The sequence below is a fragment of the Daucus carota genome, chromosome 8 (genome assembly GCF_001625215.2).
Source record: "Daucus carota subsp. sativus chromosome 8, DH1 v3.0, whole genome shotgun sequence".
Lineage (NCBI taxonomy): Eukaryota > Viridiplantae > Streptophyta > Magnoliopsida > Apiales > Apiaceae > Daucus > Daucus carota.
In genome coordinates this window covers 21,848,239-21,859,433 of record NC_030388.2, presented here as the reverse complement: position 1 = coordinate 21,859,433, position 11,195 = coordinate 21,848,239, and the positions used below count along the sequence as shown (strand labels likewise).

At 31.5% G+C, this 11,195-nt stretch overlaps 1 protein-coding gene across 1 annotated transcript; it reads right to left on the bottom strand.

Moving 5' to 3' along the window:
- Positions 1-7,985: 7,985 nt before the first annotated feature.
- Positions 7,986-10,753, bottom strand: LOC108197453 (high mobility group B protein 6). The gene is made up of 7 exons (XM_064083489.1): positions 10,241-10,753; positions 9,645-9,770; positions 9,269-9,543; positions 9,006-9,177; positions 8,752-8,922; positions 8,422-8,604; positions 7,986-8,327 (listed from the first exon to the last, which is right to left on the bottom strand). Exons 1-7 carry the CDS (start codon positions 10,682-10,684, stop codon positions 8,190-8,192), a joined length of 1,509 nt encoding a protein of 502 aa, XP_063939559.1. The 5' UTR covers positions 10,685-10,753; the 3' UTR covers positions 7,986-8,189.
- Between the last annotated feature and the right edge of the window lie 442 nt (positions 10,754-11,195).

The window sequence follows — 11,195 nt, the reverse complement described above, 5'->3', positions numbered from 1 at the left end:
AAAGCTTAGATTTGATATAATTATAAGAGTAAATAAAAAGAAGTGGTGTTGTAGTTTTCCAAATTTTACAAAATTTTGGCTGGACTATAAAAACTACATATTGGTGGCTGGAGTTTACTTCTGTCATGTTATCTTTTAACAAGGTGGCTGCCGTGAACCTCCGTTATTTTTTCTCCGTTGACTCCAAAAAATAAAAGAGTAAACGATAAAGTGGTGGAAATCCAGTCAACATTTTGTTAAATTTGGAAAACTACAGCCACCACTTTGTTGTTTATTCTTTTATTTTTTGAAGTTAACAGAGGATAATTAACCGAGGTTCACGGCCGCCACCTTATTAAAAGGCGAAAGTAAACTTCGGCCACCATTACGTAGTTTTTAAAATCCAGTCAACATCTTGTATAATTTGAAAAACTACGGCCACCATTTTGTCATTTACTCTAATTATAATATCATACGGAATTTCACAGCTGCTACTTTGAAAAACCTTATTAATTCTTAAGAGCTGGTAACTTCTTTTTTTGAGAAATTAAGAGCCCGAGTGGTGGCTTCATCTTCTGTTGGAAACACCCAAGTTCGACTCTGACTCAACCCCGAAAAGTATTAAAATAGATGTTTGTAAGACTTTAAGCCTAAATTGTAAAATAAAAATAAAAAAATTAAGAGCTGGTAACTTGCTGCTAAAAATTATCATTTGATGTGATAGCTTTATATATAACTTATTACTTTGTCTTGAGGCGTTTTATAAATTTTCAAAGTTTTTGATGTTATTATTAATAAATAAATCAGAATACAGTCAGAGTTTTTGGGAGTTTCTTCCATCCACATATATTTGTTTAACCAATTCATGACCCTGATCTATGAATATCTCAAAATTTAGAGATGAAAAGGTTTATGTTAGAATATAAAATATTTTTTAATATATAGACGTTACATAATGCCATATCTACCAATCCAACAGCTTGGAAGTACTTTCTGAAAATGACCGAAACAAATGACAAAGAAAAAATAAATTAATAAAGAGAAGAATCTAATATAGAATTTCTATTTAATAAGATATAAACAAATAGTACTTTATGGAGTAATAAGAGTAACAAAAGTTATTTATTTTAAAAATATCTTTTTTTTGATGATTTTAACTATAAAATTTATGTGAAAAAAGTTTTCTTTTTATATATCGAGTGTTTGGCTGTTGAAAAAGATTGAGTCACTTATGATTTTCTTAATTTGAAATTCTGAATAAATAAGAATGACATTTTAAAAAAAGATTGGTACTTCCATATTTCATTACAGAAAAGATTGACGTGTCACAGATTTAAGGAGAAACATCCTAAATGTAAGGAGTAAATATAATGGTCCCAAATATCACTTATAAACGTTAATTTAAGTAGCATTTTGTCTATTCAATAAAAACGTTATATTGTGTTACGTTTGAAACATAACATATTACATGATGTAACGTTTTGTTTGATTTTTAAAAAATAAAAAGAGTCTATATTGAAGTATTGAACACTGTAGCGTTTTTGTTAATTTTAAATATAAAATACTTTTAAAGGATACACAGCCTTTTGCTTATAAAACCAAAACCTGTGTCGTCAATAAATGATATATGCGACCATAACTATAACTGTTCAATATTAGATAAGAATTGTAACCCTTATAGATGTTCCGCGTTATTTGTTTTGCAATAGTGCTGTGTGCTGCCGCTGGTAATGAAGAGTCACGTTTCCAATTTATACTACAGTTTTCCTTTTCATCTTTCAGTTGTTTAGCTGTGTATTGTGTTCATTCGAGTATCAGAGCAAAGAACCAAGTTGTCATATTGGAAAAAGAATTTAATTGTTCCACTCGCAACGCGGGCAAAAATATATGTCTAATTTTGTCAAAATTTATATTATTTTATTTTTATTATTGCCAGTTTATTACATTTCAACAACCAAAGAAAAAAACAATTTGCAAAAAAGATAAGATCCAAAAAAAAATTACCAAAAAAAGGGGTTATTAACATAAAAATTACTTATCAATTAAATAATTAATTCAACATATTTAATTAACATAGAAAAAATACTTTATTTTATAAATATAAAATTCTATTGTTATATTGGGAACCGAATTTAATTGTTGCACCCACAACGCGGGCAAACATACTAGTACAGATGTTTCGCGTTATTTGTTTTGCAATACTGCTGGTGGTGGTGAGTAATGAAGAGTCACGTTTTCAGTTTATACTAGAGTTTTCCTTTTCATCTTCCAGTTGTTTAGTTGTGTATTGTGTTCATTCGAGAATCAGAGCTAGCACAGAACCAAGTTGTTTATTCCACTTATTCTAGTAGTGCCAAGGGTGAGAAACAAACCAGTGAACCAACCTGCTACCAATTGAAATTCGACCCACTTTAGTGCCGTTTCTCATAAAGAGGACAAACTCTTGAGCGAATGGATGACCATTAGGATAATCTATTAATTTAGCGAGTTATTGTTAATATCGATAAATTAATAAATTATTAATTTAAAGAGGTTTTGCGTACAACGTATATTTGTTAGAGATGAATTTACATTTACAAATTCATCAAATTTGTCAAGTTCATTGTTTTTTCATTGAATTTGTCAAGTTCATTGTTTTTTGTTTTTGAAGTATAAAAAGTTGGGTCCTGTTCCCTGACAACCGTGTGTCAGGGAACATTTATCCAACCATCACTCTCCCAGCCGTTGGATCAACGATCCAACGGCTGGGACAAAAGAATATGTTTTTAAGGATTCGCGTATATTTTCCGCGGATAGACTGCTGTGTGGTTATTATACGCGGACCATCCGCGGTTTTTATGCGCGGATAAGACAGAGGGTATAATGGTTTTCATACTCGTGTTATACTCCTTGTAGCAAGTCAAAAACAGCTAACATATCCCCTGCTCACAATTACTTTCTTTTATGATATGAATTTGGTCAGTTTTTTATTATTTGCTTATTTTCAAAAACAAGTTAGATTTCCCCTCCATATTAAATTTTAGATTAAAATTAAAGTAATCAAAATAAGCATGAATATATTGGATATTAGAATATCTTTTACAGAAATCTTATTATGAGAAGACATATTTTATAAATTCATATTTATATTCATGATTATTATAAGATTTTATAAATTCATATTTATAATTAATATCTATAATATAATTAATAAATATTCATTAATTATAATTATAAATATTTATAACATTTAAATATAAAATATGAATTCATATTTATAATTAATATAAATTCATATTTCTTATGAGAAGACATATTATATAAATTCATATTTATATTCATGATTATTATAAGATTTTATAAATTCATATTTATAATTAATATCTATAATATAATTAATAAATATTCATTAATTATAATTATAAATATTTATAACATTTAAATATAAAATATGAATTCATATTTATAATTAATATTAATTATAATTATAAATATGAATTTATATTAATTATAAATATAAACTCATACTTATAATTATAAATATTTATAAATATAAATATTAATATAAAATGAATTTATATTAATTATAAATATAAACTCATATTTATAATTATAAGTATAAGTAGGTTAGCTGGTTGCACGAAATCCACCTCAATTATCAAGCTCCACTTCACCACTCCCTGTTTTTGTCTTGTTTTTCCCCAGACTCTGCTTACAAGGAGGAGTAATAACAAGTATGAAAACCATGATACCCTGTGCCTTATCCGCGCATAAAAACCGCGGAAGATCCGCGTATAATAACCCTATCCGCGGAAAATATACGCGGATCCTTAAAAACATATTCTTTTATCCCAGCCGTTGGATCGTTGATCCAACGGCTGGGAGAGTGATGGTTGGATAAATGTTCCCTGACACACGGTTGTCAGGGAACAGGACCCTAAAAAGTTAGTTCATGGTACCAAAAAATTGGTTCATGGTACCAAATGTAGTACATTAAACATGGTTAGAAATTGATCACAATATAAAATATCCATTGAAAATTTTTAAAATCACATCAACTATGGCTCCTAAACTAAAAGGGGTTCAAAAATCAACCATGACCGATCAACAACGAAAGCTACTATGCGAGCATAAGAGAGATCACCAGGGATGCACTCAACAAGATTTGGTGCAGTGGGTTGACAAAAATCAATACCAAGCGGAACCACGTTTTGGTTGAACATTAGTATCAGAGTATCAAAATTTGATCATCATATATTATATTTAATTATTATTATTAAACTCCTATTAAAAGTATTATACTCCTATTAAAAGATATAAGACATATATGTTGATCAGGACTTTTTTACATAACGATTATTCATGATATAGAATTCTATCTCAATATAACTAAATATTTTAATTTTTAAAACTGAAACAATTTAACTTAGAAATTAACTCTATAAAATCCTTATCACATAAATATGAATTCTTTATAAAAATTTTATCAAATAAATATAGGGAGTCAACAGAGCTTTTGTGCAGGACTGAGAACATAAAATAAATTAAAATTTTAAATAATGAATTTAATTTATAAAATATATTTAAGTTATTTAAATTAAAAATTCCTTCATACTTCTATATTAGTTTGTTATACAAACAACTAATTCTCTTACGTCTAAAAGAATTCCAACCCATATTAGAATTACCTATTCTAACTCTAAAACAATTACGGAGTAAATATATGTAACACATATCTATTATAACTCTAAATTAATTACAAATTATAGATTTATCGAACAATTTAACATAGGAATTAACCGTATAAAATTTCTATCGATTAAATATGAATCAACTCAATAAATTCATATCAAATAAATATAAGGAGTTGGCAGAGTTTTTGTATGGATATGAGAACATAAAATAAAAAACAGGATAAAAAACTCTATTATTGTTTTGTTTTATTGTTTTTTTTGAAACAAAGGTTAACATCTAATAATCGAAAGCCATACGACATCTACATCAATGATCGAGTCGAACAAACTGGAAATTGCAATCGCCTGTTCTCATGATGAGACAGTTAAACGATATTTTGAAGATAAAGTATATACAAATACAAATACCCACTTCATGCATCCTCGTTGAATCACCGGTATCCTCTTCATCATGCTCTAATAGAGCTATCGTTTGAGCTATCGACCAGAACTACGATTCCATGCAAACTTTCATCATCAAATCAAGACACCCGCTTACAATGAAGAAGTGAAAACAAAACTCTCACGAGGAAGAGAAAACAATCTTAGATCTAGAGCGAAACCACAAAAACAAGAGAAATCAGACTGAAAATCCACCCGATTGAAACAGAGAGGAAAGACAGCGAAATCTCCGATGGTTTTAGATCTAAAAATCTTCCCGAGAATAGATCTGGAATAGGACCACAAAAACAAGAGAAATTGGACTGAAAACCCACCAACTTGGAAGGAAAACAGCGAGACTCTAGAGAAAATTAGGGTTAGATGAGAGGAGGTCAGAATTCTAGATCGGATTCTATGTTTTATTGTTGTTTCATTATTTATTGCGAATTTTATCTATAAAATATATTTAAGTTATATAACTTAAAAATTTCTTTCGACTTCTATATTAATTTGTCATACAAACAACTATCACTCCTAGATGTGCAAGAACTCCAACCAACCAACATTACACATACCTATTATAAGTCTAAAATAATTACAAATTAAATAACATTACACATACCTATTATAAATCTAAAACAATTACAAATTAGTAATATAAATTTTAATTCATTCCATGCTCTTCAGAAGATTGCGATAAAGATGAACAAGGTGGTGGTAACACCGACTTGACAAACAGAAACTCGAAGACAATGAAGTCATTGTCCATATTGCAACATATAATAAAAGAATCGAAACATAAGACATCCGTCAATTTGATATCAAATTAGTTTTAGAAAGTTAATTAACTTTGTCAAACTACAATATTAATTTGTCAAACAACTATAACACCACTGTTATATTTACAAGAACTCCAAATATAATTATATATAATGTTTGCCTATTAGATTGAATATAACAATTACGACTTAAAAATTTGAATTTTATTCGAGATCAAAGACGGTATAAACGAACTTATATGTGTTGATGTTGAATATTATTTTCTCACTTTAAAAATCATCAAACAATATAATGATTTAAATAATTATAATAAAAATATGATAATATCATTAAAAAACATTATCTTTTCAATAAATAATAAATTTTAAAAATTTATTTCAACCCGTGCTTGGCACGGGTCATCAACTAGTCTTTTAGTAATTATTAATTTATAGTTTCGTTGGGACCAATATATATACACTGGAATTTCAAAAAAATTATTATCTTATCGATTGGGATCCAATTTTATACTGGTCCCTAGTTGGGACTGGACAAATTATTAATTTATCGAGTATTAATATATTGAGGTTTTTTTTTGACACAAAGAAAAGCAATTTCATTAATTAGAATATAATACAGTCGGGACAAACCCCCAACTGACCATACAACCAGGTTGGAAAACAAATATCATACTAAAAATAATTAGCTGATTTGTTTCCTCATGCGTTTCCTCATCGTTTGACACATAGAATTTAGAAATTCTTAGAGCTAAAAATGAAATCAAAGATCTTCCAAGCAATCCAAATTGCACCAACATCACAGATTCACAATTGACCTTATCACATAAAAGCCGATGTTAGAACAGTGTTCGGAAACTCTAATCTCATAAACTGAGATTGGAGGAGCCGCATCCCAGCTATCTACATGCCAGATACCAGTTATATACATGCCAAAAGTGTAAACTCCAAACAAATGAACAATCTTTGATTGTGAAAGGTGAGCTTTTGTCAAAATTAACACCAGTTGATATTTGACGCGGGCTTTCCAGATTCCAAAAAACATCGATAAAATCATTCTCCATAAAATCCAACATCGGATGAATCCAAACATAACTGAACATAAACATAACAAAACACTCCAAGAGGAGAGACAAATCAAACACACTCCAACAGGAGAGACACACAAACTCCAAAAGGAGAGACAAACCAAACACACTCAGGAGAGACACACAGACACCCAAAAAAGTTGGGTTTTATTGAAAGAAAATCAACGAAGATGAAAGAAAACAAAGGGATTGGGCTTTTCATCGGAGAAGAAACCGATGAAAGCCCCTCAACTAGCTTGAAAAAAGACGACGGCTTTTAAAATCCTAATTTTTGAGAGAGAGAGGGGGAGGGTTTTTAGTCGAGAGAAGCTCAGTTGATTTAGAATCATCTGCATCGAAATGAAAGGGATGTTAGGCCCGGTTATCACAGATTAAAAAATGACCTCAAAGTCAGAGAGAAGATAACAGTTATCCATCATTTTTAATATATTGAGGTTTTACTGTAGTCTTGAGCCGAAGAAAATCCGTCACCACTGAATTGGCTCCATCACACCCAAGTCCCAACTAAAATCTACAAAGGGAAAACATAATCAGATTGCAATCTTACAGGACTAACATAATAACATGTATTTTTAACATCATTAAGTTGATAACTACCCCTAAGTTTATCCATTAGAAAAAGTTACTTAATATGTCAAAAGTTTTTTAGTGAGGCCTAAAGGAAGGAAAAATATCACAGAAAATTTACCAGGCAGTTTTATCGTCTCTATAATTTCCTATCAGATAATATCAAAACATATCATAGGCTTATACATAATATATTTTTTTGCGGCTGCTAGGACTGTGTATGTCTGAGGTACCAGGAAGATTGAAGAATACAATATCATTAAGATTGTTAGTCAATACAGTATCCAGAGATCCTTATATAGCCTTACACGATGAGACTATAAGGAATCCTCATAAAGCAGGAAATTACATTTATTAAGCCTATAAACTGAAACAGTACCCATGAGGCCTTGCATCTGTCAAGTAGCAGGGAAGACTTGGAACAAACATACCAAAACGAAAAACTTAATCAACTGGAACATAAATTCGGGATCTGGTTTAGATTTTGAATCATAAACAGGAGCAACGCTGGTTTAAATTTCAATTGATTATCATCCGAATCTCAACGATTCTTTTAAAGCAACAGTAAACTGAAGCTACTACTGGTCTTGACCAAAACTAAAATGAAAGGAACCAACATAATGAAGCTACTAAAACTCCCCTAAGATGTTCAACTGAACCAACTTGAACAAACTAACATAGAATCTTCACTGCGGGCCACTGCAGCTACTTGAGCTCTCTTCTGCTGCAGTAGTTTTATTGTACTCCTCCATTTCTTTCTTGTATGCCTCCATAGCTCCCGCAGCCTTCTCGTTCCAAAGCTGCTTTTCTTCATGGCTTATTTCCTACAGTTGACAAGAAACATGCAAAACAAAATTAAACTAAAGTGTCATCCAAGGGATTCTTGATTCATGTAAGAAATTTAAATTTAGGACTCACCTTCCATTTCACAGATATGAGTGCATTGAGTGTGGAATTGTTAATCCCAGGACGCTCTTCTGATATAGTTTTCCTTGCTTCTTTGCTGAACAGCAAGAAAGAGGAAGCTGGCCTTTTTGGTTTGTTAGGATCAACAATTTTCTTCTCTCCCTTCTGTTTCTTTTGGCGTTCTTCTTTCGTTTTCTGCAATATAGTTAGGATACGTTATGGTAATTGAAATAATGTAATCTAGGAGCCGAATGAAACCAAGCTTTCATGTTCAGTTTTGAATCAGACTCATGTACACAGTATAAAACATTATCAAAAGATTATAAACATCAACAGTGTTACCTTAATTAGGTTTTCTGTTTTCTCTTTCTTTTTAAGCAATTGCATGGCCTCCTGTTTCTGAATTTTCGAGAGTTCCTCCTCTTCCTTTTGGAGGCTGGCAGCTTCCTCATCCTTTTTCTTCTTGTAAACCTCCATTTGTTGCAGATACTGATTCTTATTTTTCTTAGCCATCTGAATCTCAAAGAAGAAATATCAGAATTAGCAAATCTACTAAATGGATTTTTCAATGTTTAATCAAATCAAAAGAAATGAACCTCTTCGTAAGGAGCTTTTTCTTTTTCAGTCATGTTCTTCCATTCTTCACCAGTTATTTTCCCAACCTCCAAAACATTTTTCTTTTCCGCAACCAAATCAGCACGACGCTCATTCATAAACAAGAAAAATGCTGACACCGGGTGCTTCGGTTTCAATGGATCCTTTTCCTTTCTGTTTGAATAATCCAAAGGCAAACAAATTATATAATGACCAACACCAAAATACTATGACATAGAGACATAAAAGATGCATAGTTATTTACTTGGTCTTTTTCTTCTTATCATTTTCAGTTTCCTCCTTGAACTGCATATATTGTTCAAGTAACTCCATGGCTGTCCTCTGTTTCTGCTCTTCTTCCAAGAGCTTCATTGCTTCATTCTCACGTTTTTCAGCCCCAACTATCTTCAAATAGGCTTCCTTCTCAGCTTGATACTTCTCCTCATAAGGCTTCTTCTCTTCTGCAGTCACCGTCTTCCATTTCGCCGCCAACATGGTTGATATCTCCTTAAATTCAGCATCCGGGTTTTCTTTCTTAACCTAGATAAAAGTATCAAAGACCATTTACCTCAACAACCATATGACAAGCATCACCAGGACATTAAAGTTAAAAAAAATAAACCGAGTTCTAAATTTAATACCTCAGTCCATTGATCTTTCAACCATAGGGCATATGGTGGAGACGGCTTCTTCTTCTCTGGGCACACCTTTTTCTTTTCTTTCTTTCCTAGCTCTTTCTCTTTCGGAGCTTGAACAAGCGGAAAATTCTATGCAACAAAAGGAATCATCAAACAAACAGTCTTGACAAGTAAAACTCTAGCATCAGAAATCAACAATCAATTGATAGAACATATGAACATTTATATATTCCAATCAAGAATCAACATATGGATTTTCCAGTTTTGAAATCCAATACACTATCACTACAAGTAAAACCCTTACATCAGAAATCAAGAATCATCTGATTAATAATATCCAAATTATAATAATACCAGTCAATCACAACCATCTTGTTTTCTCAATGATAAGACATAAACAACAGTTAATCAGATATAATTGATACCTTAATAATAGAAATCAAGAATCACGTAAATTGCAAAATGTAAAATCAAGAATCATTTTGTATACACATATATATATTTTCATACATTCTAACCAAGATTCAAACACTGATTTCACAATAATCAGATATAACCAAAACATAAAATCATTTCATCAAACAGATAGAGTGAATTACCACAGTGGGCTTAAATTCCTTCATTTTCCCCAACTTCTTAATCTCAATCTGAAGCTTCTCCTGCTCTCGCCCCCGCGTCTCGAGCTCCTCCTCCTTGCGTCTCAAAGCCTCCTCCCTCTCCTTCAACATCTCCTCCGTCTTCGCTTTCTCAAGCGTCATCTGCTCAAGCTTCTTCTGCATCTCCTCGAACATTTTCTCAAAATCACCCTCTTGGGGTTTCGCCTCTTTCGCCGCCTTCTTCTTGGTCTTCTTCTTCTCGTTCTCTTTCCCGGTAGATTCAGTCATCGCCTTCTTCACCGGAGAAGCCTGTGATACCGGTACAGGCAAAATGTTGGTCTCGTTTGATGATGGGGTTTTGGGTTTCAAGGCTTTTCTTGATCGCCCTTTTTTAGTCGGGACGAGATCGGAGAAATTGGGTTCACCGGAAATCGCAATGTCTGCCATTGTAAAAGAGATTTCAAGAGAGAAAGATAGAGAGAGACTGAGAGAGATTGATAGATGAAATTGTTATTGGGGTTTTATGATTTTATATAGGGCTAAAGAGGAGTTTTGGGGGCTAACGGCTATGTGGAATTCAAATTTTGAAATTGTTTTGCTAAATTGAATAGTGTGTTTTGAGTTACGGTAGTGAGATTAACTTTGACCGTTTGAGGTTAAATTTGAATTTAGAACAGATTTTTAGGGATTTTACGATATTTATGAATGGTATATAACATTATTTATATTTATATTTGGTGTAATAATACAATCAAGGTGGACAAATTGAACAAATCCAAAAATAATTAAGATTCACATTCGAAGATTTGAACATGTGTATATGTTTGAAATTAAATTTTTCCATGTTGTTTATATTATTTTTCAGAATTCACATTTTAGTTATTTTTATTTATTGGAGTTTGTATGATATGTAACTATGTAAGATGTATGTTGAACACAATGTCGACTCCGATTCGCA